The sequence below is a fragment of the Esox lucius genome, chromosome 14 (genome assembly GCF_011004845.1).
Source record: "Esox lucius isolate fEsoLuc1 chromosome 14, fEsoLuc1.pri, whole genome shotgun sequence".
Lineage (NCBI taxonomy): Eukaryota > Metazoa > Chordata > Actinopteri > Esociformes > Esocidae > Esox > Esox lucius.
In genome coordinates, this window is record NC_047582.1 from 3,683,839 (window position 1) to 3,703,610 (window position 19,772).

Sequence of the window (19,772 nt, forward strand, 5' to 3'; positions counted from 1 at the left end):
GAGGATTCTGCACCGATTGGAGGAGCAGCCTGTCTGTAGAAATGGTATGGAAACTATTATATATTAGCATTGAAGGACCAGAGGTTGTACAGCTTCAGACAGATAGAGTTGTGCAGAGATGGTTGTCAACAGGAGAGCATGTCATGTTTGAGGTCTGTTAGTTTGTTTTGTTTTAAAAGTAAATGGTTTTGCTGACTATACCTTTTCATTTTTTAAAGATTTGAAATGTGATTAAAAAAATAGTTTTTTATATCCAGGATGTATGTAATAAACAATAAAACATGTTAACAGAATTACATAACTTAAGAGTCTTTGGTCTTGTTGTAACACTGATAAATTACAACTTTTGGAGGGAAACAGTAAACATTTTGGAGGGCACAGTAAAAATGGTCTTGGGGCCAGTACGTTTCAAACCCACTGCCCAGTGGGGTCAGTGACAAAAAAGTTTAATGTTGAGCCCTGATCATATAGTTGATTTTATTGTTTTAGTATGGCCAAACCTTATTCAAATAAAATAATTCCTACCTCTTCGACTGCAGTTGACCAGACCGTTCCATAGGGTTGGTGGTGGATCTGGACTAGCCTGAATTATCTCTGCATCGTCTAACGTCTCTGCACCGGTCAGAGTTGTCTCTAAATATTACAAAACAGAAAACTGGTATGTGTTGCAAATCTCCTCTCAAAATATTACAAACATGCCTACAAATTTTTATGCAAATTAAAACAGTACAAAAGATCATAACGTTTCAGCAGATACAGTGGATAACAAAAGTCCACACACTCTTATTGAAAATCCAGCTTTTGTTTAAGTAAAGACTGAAATTAAGACATATCACGTAAAAAGAAATGCCTACCTCCATCAACGCAGTCACCCTGATCAACACATGAGGTTTGTGATGGTTCTGCACTGGCATGAATAGTCTCTGCATTGGCTAAAGTTGTCTCTGCACTGTCCAGATGTGTCTCTACACAAAAAAGAACAGACAATTCTACACAAATGCCAAGAATATTTGCATACAAATGACAACACAATAAATGGGATCATAATACATACACCAATCAGCCATAACTTTATGACAACTGACAGGTGAAGTGAATAACAATGATAATCTCGTTATCATGGCACCTGTCAGTGGGTGGGATATATTATGCAGTAAGTGAACACTGTCCTCAAAGTTGATGTGTTAGAAGCAGGGAAAATGGGCACGCGTAAGGATCTGAGCGACTTTGACAAGGGCCAAATTGTGAAGGCTAGATGACTGGGTCAGAGCATCTCCAAAACTTCAGCCCTTGTGGGGTGTTCCTAGTCTGCAGTGGTCAGTACCTATCAAAAGTGGTGAACCGGCGACAGGGTCATGAGCGGCCAAGGCTCATTTATGCATGTGGGGAGCGAAGGCTGGCCCGTGTGTTCCGATCCAACAGATGAGCTACTGTAGCTCAAATTGGTGTATGGGGCTGCGTAGCCGCAGACCAGTCAGGGTGCCCATGCTGACCCCATCCACTGCCGAAACACCTAGAATGGGCATGTGAGCATCAGAACCTCACCAAGGAGCAATGGAAGTAGGTGGCCTGGTCTGATGAATCACATTTCCTTTTACATCATGTGGATGGCCGGGTACATGTGCATCGCTTACCTGGAGAACACATGGCACCAGGATGCACTATGGGAATGAGGCAAGCCGGTGGAGGCAGTGTGATGCTTTGGGCAATGTTCTGCTGGGAAACCTTGGGTCCTGCCATTCATGTGGACGTTACTTTGACATGTACCACCTACCTGAGCATTGTTGCAGACCATGTCCATGTGCACCCTTTCATGGCAACGGTATTCCCTGATGGCATTGACCTCTTTTAGCAGGGTAATGCGCCCTGCCACAAAGCAAAAATGGTTCAGGTATGGTTTGAGGAACACAACGAGTTGGCCTCCAACACAAAGACTTGGCCTCCAAATTCCCCAGATCTAAATCCAATCGAGCATCTGTGGGAGGTGCTGGAAAAACAGGTCTGATCCATTAAGGCCCCACCTCGCAACTTACAGGACATAAAGGATCTGCTGCTAACATATTGGTGCTAGATAACACAGCACACCTTCAGAGGTCTAGTGCCACGACGGGTCAGGGCTGTTTTGGCGGCAAAAGAGGGACCTACACAATATTAGGCAGGTGGTCATAATGTTATGGCTGATTGGTGTATAATCAGGCGCATCATTGAAATGGTCGATTTTATTTTAAAACAGTGAAACTCTAAATCTGTTATTGTAAGGTGACATTTTTATGTTGGAAAATATTTGTAAGAAAAAAAACTGAAGTACAGTGCTGTGAAAAAGTATTTTTGCCCTTTCCTGATTTCCTCTATTATTGCATTTTGGTCACACTGAATGGTTTCAGATCTTACAAAATGTAATATGACAAAAAGAACCACAGCAAACACAATATTCAGTGTTTTTGAAGGAAAAAGGTTATACAGCACCAAATGGCTTTGTGTGTCCACTTGAAGTCGCTCGTATAAAGCAGCACCTTAATCACAAATTCAGCATTACAAAACTGGGTAGAAAAATGGGTTGAAATTATAAAATACAATACAACTAGTGGAACAGTAATAAACCTGGCTTGTAGGAGAAGCAAGGGCATCTTGCCCAATTTGAGTGAACAACAGTACTTGGTTGCATCTTGGGGTCTCCATATATAAAATTACACAACACTTCCATGTTAATAGCCTATAGTAAATGCTAGGACCTGGAGCATGCTAAACAGCATTGGCACTTAAACCGTTGTTGTCAATGATCTAGAAAGATACGCTCCCTTTCATTGCATTTCCCAATCTCATTAAGACAACATTATAGATTTGTATGTATTTAAAATAATTCTTACACCTTACACTGTTGCTGTGTTGTGGTGGGTCTGCAGAGACCAGAGTTCTCTACACATAAATAAACTACATGTTTTAAATCCCATCTTAAAAAACTACATGAATCCCATCAAAATTACAACAAAGCACATGGAATCAAAACACATTAGGCACATATTATTACACCAAATACACTAAAGTATGTCATGATATCATATGAGCCAGTGTATTGAAGTTTAAGTATTCTCCGGTGTATCATCCTGACTGGGATTCCTTTGTAAAGAAATAATGTAAACTTCTCTACATCTTTGTTAAAATCTGGTAAAAGATCACAAAGTGTTTCCTTCCGTTTAATAATTTCTTGCTTTTCCTTGCCTAATCAGTAAAGAAAGATAGGCTAATTAAACAAGCTAGTTCAAACCTAGATCTTAAGCGAATGGCTTCTTGGTAGCTTGTTATGAGTTTGGCAGATTGGTAGCACATTCATAGATGCTAAGTGGCTAAAGCTAATTTCAGAAAATTACAAGCTACAGTAGGTGGCTAGTATTGTAAGAATGTCAAATGTTCCTATTTTTTATAAATCAAGGAGGAATCAACAGGCTATATACAAACATACCCCCAGTGTGTCCGGCTTTTGCCGTATTCAGTCAGTGTGTCCCCTTAAAATATTCAGCTGATGGTTCTTCTTATAAATAATAATGAAACAATTTGAAAATGTATTTAATACCCTATGGATATTGTGCATCTGAATAAGATTAAAGATCTAGCTAAATCCTTGATCCTGTTTGGCCATACAACGAAACATTTATACTGAAATTGACTATACCACACTAGTAATCTCCTTTACTCCCCTTAGACACTAGAGCACGTTATCCAATATCTTTTACAAAAAACAGCAGAACATGTTATAGCCCCTACATTAGCCACTCTGATTCACTTATCAAGGGCTCAATAATTAGTTGGCAATTTGCTTAAATCACTATATTGCTCAATTGCACACAAGTTGCAACTAAAACTACACAACCGCATTCAAACCAACTCCTCTGAAAGACACACAAAGGTTATTGGAAAGGTGTGGGGGCTGTCGGACTGGGCAACCGGGAAGCTGTTGCGGAGAGATACATCAATCAATCAATCAAATGTATTTATAAAGCCCTTTTTTCAACAGCAGTTGTCACAAAGTGCTTTTACAGAAACACCCGGCCTTAAACCCCAAGGAGCAAACAACAGTTGTGTTGAATTTCAGTGGCTAGGAAAAACTCCCTAAGAAGGCTGAATTTTAGGAAGAAACCTAGAGGGGTGACCAGTCATCTTCTGGCTGTGCCAGATGAGATATTAAGAGTCCAATTGAAATAATTAATAAATGCATGTGGGCTAAATCCAGAGTATTTACATTTAGGCTAGGTCAGAAGTATGACCAAATGGACAAGGACAGGTACAGCAACTGGGCCCCGAAACCAGGTACACCGCAGGTGTGGACCAGGACCTCATGTCCTCCTAAAGTTTAAAACGGGAGGAGACTGGGAAAATTCAGAAAATGCATTCCTCATATCAACAACGATTTATAGTGGAGAACGAGAACTTAGTGGGGAAGGAGAACTGACCCAATCCCCCAGCACAGTAGTATAGCAGCGTAAGACCTTGGAACTGAGACGGGGGGGGGGGTCCGGCGACACTGTGGCACTAGCTGGGGGAGGCCCCGGACAGGGCCCAACAGGCAAGAAATCAATCCACCCACATTGCCAGGCATCAACCAAAGGGACACCCACCAACCGCAACCCCCCTGAATGAGAGCCGAGTATTGCCAGCAGAGTACAGCCCAACTGCACAAGTGCGCAACAGAGAGACAACAACAAGCCAGTGACTCTTCCCCCGAAAGGCATTGGAGGGAGGGCATACATATCTTGCTTGAGGGCACAGCAACCCTTCCAGAGATTTCAGCAACACAAAAAGTACCTCTTGGATGCTTGTATCCGCTACATTTCAAGCCTGTGAGTGAAGATACTGCACATTCCTTACTCTGCAATAGGCAAAACCCATGGAACAGTTGTGTCCCCAGGAGAGGTTTGAGTGTCATGTGTTTCAAGGTGTACTAATGCGTGGTCAGAATAAAGCCACAAAAACACTAACAAATAAATAATAAAAAATAATATACATAATGCCATTTACCGATGTTTCCGGTATAGCAGCACTTGATAAACAAGTAGAGGAAGGTTGCCACTGCAGTCACGTAGTTGATGATGGTGCCAATGCGGGCTGGGTACGCCACCATCACCATGCCAAGTAGGTCGAAGAACACCATCTGGCCAGGGTGAGCTTCTGAAAAGTTCCCCAGCTCTTTAGACATCATCAGGTGCTTCAGTATGGCAAGGATGTTGTCACCTAGGGATACAGGAAGGAGGTAAAGTAAACTGCATTTAACAATGATATCTGACGGCTTAACAGAGCAATTAGTGAACAATCTACTTTAGCAATTTAAGACATTGCCAAAAGATCAGAAGGTTGGTCTGTTCAAATCATATATTTGGATTATTCTGCTGCTATACTCTTTTAGATGGGTGAAGACAATTTTTGAAACACCCTTTTCTTCTAGCTCTCATTGACTTTTACAATTTCTCTCATTTTATTAATTTGGTTTAGAGTTAGCGTCTAGCGGCTAGCAATTCAACAAGACTAGCTCTACACTAGCCGTGGGTGGTCAACAAAACACAGCATGAGGTGAATTAGTGATCAGAGGCAAGTGGTTACAAGGTCGGCTAATAACGCAATGTGTTGCAGCCTTTACAGCTTGCTTCTTGAATACAGATCTATAAAAAGGGCAATAGAATGATAGTAAACCAAACAAGTGAGATGGTGCAACATAAAACCGAAATATTGTATCAACACCAGTACAGGAGGAGAGGCTATAGAAATAATTGGGTGCTGCTGGACTACTTTTAATTGATTTTTATCGTCGAATTCACTACTCTTCTCGCAAGGTAGTCCTAACTTTCACTTTACAGTTTGGCCATGGTATAAGTGCAACTCCAGTCGGGCCTGCTTATATGGCATGATTAGTTACAAGTACAACTAATTGTACTTGACCCATACTTAGCGACGAGGCCAGAGATTCTCTGCAGGGTCATGTGGCCCTCAGGTACCTTTTAAATTAACACAACCAGTAATTATGTTTTCATCTGATTGTCAAATAATCACTTTAAGGTGCTATTTCAAAATGATGGGCACCCCTGCCATCAAAATGTTGTAAAGCCTCCCCTGGGGTGGATAACAGCACTGAGCCTCTTATACAAAGCACATTATAAGACCCTTAACAGTCTCTGATTTGCACTTAGGGACTGCCCTCTTCATTTCAGACCACAGGTTTTCAATTAAACTCAAGCCCAGAGACTGTGATAGCCACTGTAAAACATTAATTGGGTGATCCATATCTGTGTTGATATTGATGTATGTTTGGGGTCATTGTCTTGTTGTAAAGTCCATCCATGGCCATGGTCAATCTCCTGGCATAGGCAGCCAGGTTTTAGGCTAAAATATTCTGTTACTTAGTAGAATTAATTATGCTAGAGGTTCCCAAAGGCTACCGTTGGGGGGCCACGAGTGAAAAGCTGAAAGGGAAAAGTATGTCCGGTTATTCTGGTTAAGGTTAATGACTCTAATGTGTGTGTTTTCATTTATTTCTGTTGAATAGGAGCTTGAGCACAAATTAGGCCTACCTGACCTGTGTACATGTGTAGGATATAAAGGTGTGTTGGGTGTCTGATAGTAGGCTAATTAAAATGAATGTCCCCTAAGCGTTACAGGGCTATATATTATCATCATCACCTCACACACAAAGTCAACAGTGTTTTAGGCTATTCATTGCGATGGAGAATGATACAAAGAATAAACCTGTTTTCCAATTCCTTTACAAAAGTAGGCCTACTTATCTAACCACTACACCTAGTAACTTTCAAAAAAGATTCTGATCACGTCTCCACATCCCGCTATATGCAAATACCTAACCATTCCATTACTGCAGAAAATAAGCTGTTGAAACAATGTTGAGCTCAAACAAACCAATGATAATTATCCTAGAAGACATGCAGCTACGAGAGATGCATGCAAAAAAACAAACAGTCAACGAACTGCAAATTTTAGAAAATATTAATAGGATATACATTGTTATACATATCTCTCTCTAATTATAATTTTGTTTATATTGTAGGCCAATTTTGTAACGCTTTCCTACTGAAAATGACAAGACAAATAGAATATCATTTTCAAAATAACATTGTCGATCTGCACAATACATGATGCACACAACATAACAGGGAGCTATTATAGTGAATTATAATGCGCACGTAAATGCGCACGTAAGCGCACGCACTCACAAGTCAGTACCGGTAAGAAATGAAATCTATTTTCACCCCTGATCCACTGATAAGTGACTTGAAATCTCTTGCCAGTCACCGAAGTGTTCCTGACTACTTGTTTTATTTAACTGGTGGAGCGCATATCTCAATATATATTTTTTTAGATTAGATTCAACTTTATAGTCATTGAACAAGTTGTACAGTACAACGAAATGCAGTTAGCATCTAACAAGAAGTGAGAATAGAAGAGGGCAGAAAATTTGCTTGTGTTAAGTATAATGTATGTTACATATGTGACATACAGATGTGCAATGTATAGATGTGCAATGAAGGCAAATGCAATACAAATGGATATTCTAAATGCCACATAACGTCCTCTGCAATGTATTGTCAGTGAAGCTGGCAACCATACAGATTTACAGATTTACATGTTATTATAGTATTAGTTAATTATTAAAAACCTTCTTTGATATTATTTTACTGTAATTGCTTTTTAAATGCACAAGAACAATATTTATGTAATGGAGGGATATCCGATCAGCCATTTTGAGCTAGAAACCAGAGTTGTTATTAGGGGACCAAGCAACGAAGTTGCTGGAACCCTTTTGTGTTTGTACGTTTTATTATTATTATTATTCTCCAGGGCCATTTTCAGAGGTCCATAGCTCGGTCCCCTCTGCTTCAAAACGCTCCAAACTTTGCCTGATTGTAGACGGCCAAAGCCCGAAGGACCTTGGCCATCATGGTACCCATACTCCTCATGGTGGCGCTGTAGCACTCAGTCGAAAAAGGAAAAAGTGAAGCTCAGATCTCATAAACCGAATGTCGTAGAGACACGCAACCAAGTTCCAGATATACCCCTTCTCATGCTGACAAAAAAGTCTCTGGGGTCTTTCAAAATCGGCCCTTGGATTTTCCTTCATTTTAAATTTGGTGAAAAACATGTTAACGACATCTCCTCCGAGACCGCTGAACGGATTTGCATGCTGTTTGGTGTGAAGGGCCTTTGAACCATTATCTTTAAAAGTTATATAAGGAAAGTTGGTATCTTAAATAGTACGGCCGAAATAAGCGAATGAAATTGAGCTATGAAACTAAACATACTAGTTCATGTGTCTCTCAAGAATGGACAAAAAAGTCCCATAGAGAAATACCTCATGGGGGCGCTATAAACATCACCAATGTTTATCACGATTTTGCCGTTAATAAAACATCCATCCATCCATCTTCTTCCGCTTATCCGGGGCCGGGTCGCGGGGGCAGCAGACTAAGCAGGGATGCCCAGACTTCCCTCTCCCCAGACACTTCGTCTAGCTCTTCCGGGGGGACACCGAGGCGTTCCCAGGCCAGCCGGGAGACATAGTCCCTCCAGCGTGTCCTAGGTCTTCCCCGGGGTCTCCTCCCGGTGGGACGGGACCGGAACACCTTCCCAGGAAGGCGTTCCGGAGGCATCCGAAAAAGATGCCCAAGCCACCTCAGCTGACCCCTCTCGATGTGGAGGAGCAGCGGCTCTACTCTGAGCTCCTCCCGGGTGACCGAGCTTCTCACCCTATCTCTAAGGGATCGCCCAGCCACCCTGCGGAGAAAGCTCATTTCGGCCGCCTGTATCCGGGATCTTGTCCTTTCGGTCATGACCCAAAGCTCATGACCATAGGTGAGAGTAGGAACGTAGATTGACTGGTAAATCGAGAACGTAGATTGACTGGTAAATTTCTTCACCACGACAGACCGATACATCGATGCATTACTGCAGAAGCTGCACCGATCCGTCTGTCAATCTCCCGTTCCATCCTTCCCTCACTCGTGAACAAGACCCCTAGATACTTAAACTCCTCCACTTGAGGAAGGCACTCTCCACCAACCTGAAGTGGGCAAGCCACCCTTTTCCGACTGAGGACCATGGCCTCGGATTTGGAGGTACTGATTTTCATCCCCACCGCTTTACACTCGGCTGCAAACCGTCCCAGTGCATGCTGAAGGTCCTGGTTAGAAGGGGCCAACACGACAACATCATCTGCAAAGAGCAGAGACGAAATCGTGTGGTCCCCAAACCTGACACCCTCCGGCCCCTGGCTGCGCCTAGAAATTCTGTCCATAAAAATTATGAACAGAACCGGTGACAAAGGGCAGCCCTGCCGGAGTCCAACATGCACTGGGAACAAGTCTGACTTACTGCCGGCAATGCGGACCAAGCTCCTGCTTCGGTTGTACAGGGACCTGACAGCCCTTAGCAAAGGACCCAGGACCCCATATTCCCCAAGCACCCTCCACAAGATGCCGCGAGTGACACAGTCGAATGCCTTCTCCAAATCCACAAAACACATGTGGATTGGTTGGGCAAACTCCCATGAACCCTCCAACACCCCGTAGAGGGTATAGAGCTGGTCCAGTGTTCCACGGCCCAGACGAAAACCACACTGTTCCTCCTGAATCCGAGGTTCTACTATCGGCCATATTCTCCTCTCCAGAACCCTGGCATAGACTTTCCCGGGGAGGCTGAGAAGTGTGATCCCCCTATAGTTGGAACACACCCTCCGGTCTCCCTTCTTAAAAAGAGGGACCACCACCCCGGTCTGCCATCCCAGAGGCACTGTCCCTGACCGCCACGCGATGTTGCACAGGCGTGTCAACCAAGACAGCCTCACAACATCCAGAGACTTGAGGTACTCAGGGCGGATCTCATCCACCCCCGGTGCCTTGCCACAGAGGAGTTTCTTGACCACCTCTGTGACTTCAGCCCGGGTGATGGACGAGTCCACCTCTGAGCCCTCATCCTCTGCTTCCTCAATGGAAGACGGGATTGAGGAGATCCTCGAAGTACTCCTTCCACCGCCCGACGACATCCTCAGTTGAGGTCAACAGCTGCCCACCTCTACTGTAAACAGCGTTGGTAGGGCATTGTTTCCCTCTCCTGAGGCGCCGGATGGTTTGCCAGAATCTCTTCGAGGCCAGCCGATAGTCCTTCTCCATGGCCTCACCGAACTCCTCCCAGGCCCGAGTTTTTGCCTCCACAACCACCCGGGCTGCAGCCCGCTTGGCCTGTCGGTACCCGTCAGCTGCCTCAGGAGTCCCACAAGCCAACCAGGCCTGATAGGACTCCTTCTTCAGCTTGACGGCATCCCTTACTTCCGGTGTCCACCACCGGGTTCGGGGATTCCGCCTCGACAGGCACCGGAGACCTTACGGCCACAGCTCAGAGCAGCCACTTCGACAATGGCGGTGGAGAACATGGTCCACTCGGACTCAATATCTCCAACCTCCCTCGGGATCCAGTCGAAGCTCTGCCGGAGGTGGGAGTTAAAGATCTCTCTGACAGGAGACTCGGCCAGACGTTCCCAGCAGACCCTTACAGTACGCTTGGGCCTGCCGAGTCTGTCCAGCTTCCTCCCCCGCCATCGGATCCAACTCACCACCAGGTGGTGATCAGTTGACAGCTCCGCCCCTCTCTTCACCCGAGTGTCCAAGACATACGGCCGCAGGTCAGATGAAACGACAACAAAGTCACTTAAACGACATCTCCTCCGAAACCACTGAACAGATTTGGTTGACAATTGGTGTAAAGGATGACTGGACCATTGTCTTTAAAAGTTATATTATTGTAAATGTTTCTGGTGGATTTTCAAAATATGCATCTGTGTGCTATTTTGGGTATTATATATCCCAACCCGATGACACTATTCTGTCTGCCAGCCGGCCCTGTGGTGTAGTGGGAACATCCTGGTCCTTCAATGTTGTGACCCCAGTTGGATTCCCTTCTCAGACATTCCAAATTCTGTATCTCATAAATGCTTTTCCACTTGGTGCTTTTCAGCCTTCACACAACAATACATATCTGAAATACCATGATTTTTATTTATTTGCGAGAATATTTGTATTATGTGATTGTATAACAGTATAAAACAGCAATGAGTGATTGGAGTCATTGATTTCATTATATGTAGGATGTATAGCTATTAGCTAGCCACCTATAATGATCTTTGTACAATAGTACACTTTAGTTCCGTTACAAACATTTTGTTGCCCACTATATCTCAGCAAAATTGTAATGTCTGGGGTAAAAAATACATTTGGAGAGGATAGACAGCAGCCCGTACCTCCAGTAGCCCCTGTGGTGTAGTGGGGACATCCCTGTTCTTCAATATTCTGACCCTGGTTCGATTCCCTTTTGAGATGTTCCAAGTGTTGTATTTCAGAAATGTATAGCGACTCTGTACTTCACACAACAATATATCCCCTCTGTGATACCATTATTCTCATATGTTTAGGACAATTTCTGGTTTCAAGGTCGTTTTGTTTTGATTTCCTCTCCTTCGATTGGACATCCTGATTACTAGCGGCATTGGGCATTTTTAAATAGCAAAACATTTCTCTAGTGAGAGCATGCAGTAATATGCTTCCTGTGCCCCGCTTGGCCACCAGAAACGCTGCTCGCAGCTTTAATTGGGATTGTTATTAAATCGGGATAAAATCATAAATCGGGATAATTTTGGCCAGGATAATCGTGGCATGAATTTCTCAAATCATCCCACCCCTACTTACCATACATATAAACTGTGATATTGAAGATGATTTACTTACCGGCCCTTTGGATGGAGTCTGTCAGGATTCGGTCTGGTGTGTCATACTTCGTGTGGTAGATAAAGCCGTTCTCAATGAAGGCCAAATCAATACCTGCGCGCAGGCGCACACACACACACAGATAAAAAGCAAGTGATAGTAGCAATGATTTAGGTGCCTTTGGAAAATGTTTCATAATGTAAATAATCCCACAGTGTATCAATTTTGATTTGCATATGAATATAGGAATAGAAATAAGATTTTTCTTGTACCTCTGGCATCAATACAAGCATAAATTAATTGCATGATTCTACAAATACACCTTTGACTAGAATGGGAACTTCTGACAAAAAAGCCATGTGTACACCAGAATGTGAATTACACAAAATAAACTACTTCAAAGACTGTACGGAGTACATTTAAGAAAATCAGTCAATTGAAATGATTACAGATGCCATAAAAGTAAAGGCATGGATCAGAAAACCTGTCAGTTTCTGGTGTTACCACCAGTTGGATCATGTAGCACAACACAATTTCATACAGTTTATCAGGCTGTGGTCAGTGAAATGCTGTTTATCTACTCTTCAACAGCTGTGGGAAGTTGCTGTATATTATACAGAAATTGGAACACCCCTTTGTAAGCGTCGATCCAGAGTATCCCAAACGTCCTCATGCCTAGTATGCATGCTGGCCAAGGAAGAACTAGATATTTTTAAGCTTCCAGGAATAGATTTTGGTGACATGGGGCTAAGCATTATCATCCTGAAATATGAAGTTATTGTAGCAGATGAATGTCATAAATTGGCCTCAGGATTTCAAATTTCAATCAATAGAATGCAATTATATTTATTTGTGCATTGCTTATGCCTGCAGCTACCATATCCCTAGCACCACCAAAACCGCCCTTTTCACTATGTTGAAATGTATTCAGGTCAAGACCCCAGTGAGGACAAGGCAGATGAGTTTCCCTGGGTTTCAGACAATTTGTTTAAAAACATGATTTAAAATGTAACTAAAGTCATTAGGGCTTGCTTCAAGGCCCTATAGTTTTTGGGGGTACATTAGTAAATTTCAAGAAGTATTTGAAGTGGTTGAAGTTGTGGTGAGGGGTGAGAGAGAGTGGTTCAAAAGGTTTACCAATTAGAAGGATACCAAGGGACAGCTAGGAAAATGAGTGCAAAGGAATGTAACCTTAGTGATAAGTGATAAATAAAAATATATAATCTCACTCCATATTGTTAGTAAAAACATTTTATAGTAAATTACCATATGTTGGAAGTCCTTAGTAAAGGTTAGCTACTCCTTTCATCACAAGCCTAACATTAAAAGGACATGTGTTTCTGGATCCATCCAAACAGGTCAGAAACCCAGAACTCAGGGATGCCCACAATGGCATGTGTCTCTGGGACCAACCTAGACCCAGATGTCAGGGATGCCTACAATGGCATGTGTCGCTTGGACCAACCTAGACCCAGAAGTCAGGGTTGCCCACAATGGCATTTGTCTCTGGGACCAACCTAGACCCAGAAGTCAGGGATACCTACAATGGCATGTGTCCCTGGGACCAACCTAGACCCAGAAGTCAGGGATACCTACAATGGCATGTGTCCCTGGGACCAACCTAGACCCAGAACTCAGGGATGACGGCATCTTTTCCTGAGCCTAACCAGACTGCTTCGAAATCCAGGACTCAGGGATGCCAAGTCTTGTTGCTTAGACTTATGTGTGTGTAATTATCAGTAGTCCTATGAGCTTGAGTATGAAGATGAACAAGGAATGCCGTGGTAATCTATATTCCAAAGAAATAAAATGTATTCCTATTAAGTAATAACAACACCTAACAAGTAAACAGAAAAGGAGTTTGGAAACACCTGTTCCGGTAGGACAAAAGAAAAAGTTACATAAAAACCAATACAACCAACATTATTTGGAATTATACATCATCACAGTGGTTAATAGTTCTGCATCATTAATACTCTGAATATTGTTAGCCTGGAACCATTTGTCTAATTCAAGTGAAACAATAAGATCATTGACGGGATTGCGTGGGGTCTTCCCCGCAGAGATCTAATATCTCCTGCTGTGCCACTGCGAACAAGTCCTTTACAAGTCCTCTACTGCGTGTGTTTGATTAAAAAACATTTGGCTAAGTCTTAATGTCTCAGCTTCGGACTGAACTGACTTTATTATGTTGTCATTACCCAATGTCAAATGCTGGAAACCTGTAGCCACTTTGTTTGAAATCCAAGCCGTATACTGTGATTGCTTAGCCAATTGATGTTTATTGGACTAGGAGTTACCAGCCCCAAATAGGCCAGTCACATTCTGCCTTTATAATCTGAAATCAGATCCTCTATGTGTGTCTGTAACCATGTGTAGGTTCTGTCTTCCTTCCTGCAATGAGCCTGGAATGCTGACAGAATGTTTGATAGGTTGTAGGACCTAACTAGATTTACATCTACATTTTACGTCTAGATTTACATCTAGTTAGGATGTTATGGACCATAACTAGATTTACATCATGTAAAAAGGTCTTGTTAATGTTTACTTTCATTCCTTAAGTATTAGGCACTGTGTTGGTTTTTGAAAGGGGCATGTAGTCAGGTTAAAACAATACTTAGATTCCCATTTTGCATTTGTCCAGGCTGTGAGATTAGCAGCACATGAGCCAACACAGTACATACCCTCCCTGCGTTTTGTCAAAATGGTCTGGGTTTGAAGAAATCACCTGTTGTAAAAGTTAGGTTATACAATGCAATGAAAATGTTATGATGTGTCCTGTTATGAGGAGCAACATCTATTTGCTTTCTTGTACCCTGGACCCCAGAAACCGAAAAGTGATGGGACCTACTTGCATCAAAGCAGGACAGCGTATAGAGCTTAACCACACTCTAGGCTGTGGGAGATGGGTATGGAGATACCACGGGCCATACACAGAAGCAACTATTTCCGTTTATCCAAAACAGATACATGATCCACTCATCTCCCCATCCACATAGACAGGGGATTTTTACCCACCCATACAGTACAATAAAGCATATCGGACTAGTCAGCCCTTTTATGGGGAACAGGGGAAATCCAAACACTACAGATAAATGTCCACAATAGCATGCATTTAGTTACATTCCACTTTACTCTGGTGTTCCAGATCATTAGAGAAGCAAATGTTATGCAGGACCCCTGATTAACATCAGGAGACTCGGTGGGGCCAGACACACCTCTTTGTCAAATACCCTTCCACTCTTCCTCAACAGACATTTCTTATTACACTACAAAGTCAACAATCTTTTGATGTATCAGAGCCCTTGAAAGGAACAGACGTCTTAAAAGTTGAATGTTTTAGATTAACTAAATGTGTAAAATTATTAAAATTTCAATGTCTGAGAAAGATATGTATGATGCTCTAAGTAATATAGCATCACACACATCTAAGCACTTTAAGTTTGCATAACCTAAACATGCAATAAGGTTGATTTGGTCTTTGTAGCTGAACAGTTCAAGATATGCTATTTTAAGTTATTACAGCTAATTATGCAAATGTCATTATAGCAAATACACATTAAAGCATTTAGTTGACATAGCTGAAATGTGTGAAACAAAGTCGGTTTGGTCTCTGTAGCTGGAACGGTTCAAGAGATGCTATTTTAGGTTATTTAAAGCAAATTAGGCAATTTAATATGTCATCATATTCAATACATATTAAAACAGTTTAAGTTGGCATAGCCTACTTATCAAAGTTGGCTTTGGTCTGTGTAGCTTGAGCCCCCGTAATTATTCAGACACCCAACTGTCAAGAACTCAGACATGGAGGTTTTGGGGCAGGAATGGTGACATGAAAATGTACTCCCAAACTATATAAACTGATGTTGGGGGAAGCTCATGGTAGATAAATAAATATGAAATTCGATGACAACAGCTCTGATGGTTGATCCTGATGCAGAAAAGTTTGTTTCTGAACAAGCACATGAACAAGATATTTTTATAGGTATCCTTTTAAATACATTTTCTATTGAGTTATACATTTTTCTCATTGAGTATCACACTTGTGAGTGACTGCAATAAACCACTTTCAGAATTACTGGCTTAGAGAGACATAGTGGGATATAATGTTATTGTCTTATAGCATGAAACCAAAATGGATAGACTTTTGCCACTGATAAATATGAGAAAAGTCTATAATATAAGGTCAAACTGAAAGATAACATTTGCAAAATGATGTAAATTAATTATAAATATAAAATACAAAATAACTGATTGCATAAGTAGTCCATTATTAAGAAGTTGAGCGAATATTGAACAGGCTATCCTCAAAACCTAATTATCCGGGGAAGAAGGGCATTAGTCAGGGTGGCCGCAACAAACCTTTTAGTAACACTAAAGTAGTTACTGTCTTGCATAGCTGAGCTGGGAGACACTGTGCAAACTTCAACAATAACCTATGAACTTCACAGAAGTGGCCTTTTTGGGAGAGATGCAAAAATAAAATAATTCACGTCATATCTCTGCTAGAGTTAGCCCAAGGCATGTGGGAGACTCTGAGACCAAATGGAAGAAAATTATTTGGTCTAATGAGACCAAGATACAGTATTTTGGCCTCAATGCTAAGCGCAGTGTTTGGCGCAAACCTCATCCCTACTGTGTTATCATGGTGGCAGCATCATGCAATGGGGATCCTGCTCTGCATCAGGGTCACATAGGAGTAGCTTAAAAACAGAAAGGTCAATGTCTTGGAGTAACCCAGTCAAAGCACAGACCTCAATCCAATTGAGAATATATGAATAGAGTTGAAAAGTTTTGTTCAATATAAGGTCCCTATCCAACTTGACAGAGTTGATTTTGCAAAGAATAATTGTGTGTCCAGATATGCTGGTATTAATATTGATAGAGACTTATCCAAATATACTCATGACTATAATTGCTGCCAAAGGTTCCTCTACTAAATAATGAATTTGTAGATGGTATTTTTTGCTTTGTCATTACAGACTTTCTATTGTCTTGATCAGTAGCAAAAAATCCAAATGTGGAAAAGTCCAAAGAGGTAAATATTTTTGAAAGTCTTTGTATATCATATAAACTCTACTAAAATAAATCCTGGTCAAGGAGCCCTAAAGGTGATTTTAACTTACCTGGAATTTTTCCAAAATGACTGTAGATGCGGAAGTCTGTGTCAGATGGGATCATACCACTCTGGAAGATTTCCTGTGCGACAACCGAGGCAAAGGGGTGTTTGGCAGCATGGACATAGGCCTGGACCAACCAGGGGCTGTTAGGACCTATGTTTGTGTGTGTATCCAAAGAGGAAAGATGAGAGAGGATAGAAGATAGAAAGATGTGGAAACAGTGGAATGCCATTAAACCAATTCATATGGTCCAATTACCATTTGAGGCGTTCAGAAAAACATTGTCTACTGAAGGATGAGATGAAATATTACATATTATAGGGTACAACACATAATGGGGTACTAACTAGCCAGGCAAACTGGCCAGGTGAAACACTGAACATGGCTGCCCATGGATAGCCTTGGGGAAACATGGAAACCTACTCCAGTCCTCAACCAACAGCACACTAAGCACTAGGCTGGGAGCTGTGACACTGAGTCAATAAAATTACAAAGTTGCCCAGCTGGTCGCAGCATAAATATCCGCCCACAGACAACCCTTTCAACATTGCCCAGGTTGTTGCCAGAACCCCTTGTCGAGTTGGTGCACACCCTGTTAGGCTAATATTGCCCTCTGCTGTCAAATGCCAAGCTTCCAGCAAGATAGTGGCTACTTTGACAGTGCTGTACCTGAAGCTGCCATGGCAAAGCAAGACAGAGAACTAGTTGCATAACCAGTCCAAGGTCGATGTACACACCAAGCCATCACTATGTGTTCAGACATCTTGAAATTTGTCTTAAAGCATCTTAAACATAATGAAGATGTCTCAAACCATGTTGAAGGAACTGAAAAATGTAAATTCATGTCTCTTGCATATAAAATGGCATGGCATGGCATCATCTACCGCTTATCCGGGGCCGGGTCGCGGGGGCAGCAGACTAAGCAGGGATGCCCAGACCTCCCTCTCCCCAGACACTTCCCCCAGCTCTTCCGGGGGGGGACCGAGGCGTTCCCAGGCCAGCCGGGAGACATAGTCCCTCCAGCGTGTCCTAGGTCTTCCCCGGGGTCTCCTCCCGGTGGGACGGGACCGGAACACCTTCCCAGAAAGGCGTCCCGGAGGCATCCGAAACAGATGCCCAAGCCACCTCAGCTGACCCCTCTCGATGTTGAGGAGCAGGGGCTCTACTCTGAGCTCCTCCCGGGTGACCGAGCTCTCTAAGGGATCGCCCAGCCACCCTGCGGAGAAAGCTCATTTCGGCCGCCTGTATCCGGGATCTTGTCCTTTCGGTCATGACCCAAAACTCATGACCATAGGTGAGAGTAGGAACGTAGATTGACCGGTAAATCGAGAACGTAGATTGACTGGTAAATTTCTTCACCACGACAGACCGATACATCGACCGCATTACTGCAGAAGCTGCACCGATCCGTCTGTCAATCTCCCGTTCCATCCTTCCCTCACTCGTGAACAAGACCCCTAGATACTTAAACTCCTCCACTTGAGACAGGTACTCTCCACCAACCTGAAGTGGGCAAGCCACCCTTTTCCGACTGAGGACCATGGCTTCGGATTTGGAGGTACTGATTTTCATCCCCACCGCTTCACACTCGGCTGCAAACTGTCCAAGTGCATGCTGAAGGTCCTGGCTTGAAGGGGCCAACACGACAACATCATCCGCAAAGAGCAGAGACGAAATCGTGTGGTCCCCAAACCTGACACCCTCCGGCCCCTGGCTGCGCCTAGAAATTCTGTCCATAAAAATTACGAACAGAACCGGCGACAAAGGGCAGCCCTGCCGGAGTCCAACATGCACAGGGAACAAGTCTGACTTACTGCCGGCAATGCGGACCAAGCTCCTGCTTCGGTCGTACAGGGACCTGACAGCCCTTAGCAAAGGACCCAGGACCCCATATTCTCGATGCACCCTCCACAGGATGCCACGAGGGACACAGTAGAATGCCTTCTCCAAATCCACAAAACACGTGTGGATTGGTTGGGCAAACTCCCATGAACCCTCAATCACCCTGTAGAGGGTATAGTGTTCCACGGCCTGGATGAAAACCACACTGTTCCTCCTGAATCCGAGGTTCTACTATCGGCCGTATTCTCCTCTCCAGAACCCTGGCATAGACTTTCCCAGGGAGGCTGAGCAGTGTGATCCCCCTATAGTTGGAACACACCCTCCGGTCCCCCTTCTTAAAAACAGACCGGGGTGGCATATAAAATGTTTATTTTTTAATTTAATATAGACATTTATACCTACAGTGGATATAAAAGGTCTACACACCCCTGTGAAAATGCCAGGTTTTTGTGATGTAAAAGAATGAGAAGAAGATAAATCTTGTTATAACTTTTTTCAATTTTAATGTGTCCTATAATGTGAACAATTCAATTGAAAAACAAACTGAAATCTTCAAGGGGGAAAAAATGAAAAATAAAAACCTTACAATAACCTGGTTGCATAAGTGTGCACACCCTCTTATAACTGGGGATGTGGCTGTGTTCAGAATGAACCAATCACATTCAAACTCATGTTAAATAGAAGTCATTACACACCTGACATCATTTAAAGTGACTTTGATTAATCACAAATAAAGTTCAGCTGTTGTAGTAGGCTTTTCCTGACATTTTCTTAGTTGCATCTCAGAGCAAAAGCCATGGCCCGCATAGAGCTTCCAAAGCATCAGAGGGATCTCATTATTGAAAGATACTAATCTAATCACTACACCTAGTAGCTTTCAAAAAAGTTTCTGATCACGTCTCCACATCCCACTATATGGAAATACCTGACCATTCCATTACTGCAGAAAATAAGCTGTTGAAACAAAGTTGAGCTCAAACAAACCAATGATAATTATCCTAGAAGACATGCAGCTACGAGAGATTCATGCAAAAAAACAAACAGTTAAACTGCACAT

General features: G+C 42.7%; 1 protein-coding gene across 4 annotated transcripts in view; it reads right to left on the reverse strand.

Annotated features, from left to right (window-relative positions):
- Positions 1-19,772, reverse strand: part of LOC105007905 (endoplasmic reticulum metallopeptidase 1) — a 194,510-nt gene that overhangs the window by 80,924 nt on the left and 93,814 nt on the right. For all 4 annotated transcript variants that reach the window (XM_020053476.3, XM_020053477.3, XM_020053479.3 and 1 more), the window contains 5 exons: positions 16,880-17,026; positions 11,775-11,867; positions 5,014-5,226; positions 855-965; positions 526-633 (listed from right to left, as the gene is read on the reverse strand). In XM_020053476.3, the coding sequence (XP_019909035.1) occupies positions 526-633; positions 855-965; positions 5,014-5,226; positions 11,775-11,867; positions 16,880-17,026 (672 nt within the window). The remainder of the gene's footprint in view (positions 1-525; positions 634-854; positions 966-5,013; positions 5,227-11,774; positions 11,868-16,879; positions 17,027-19,772) is intronic.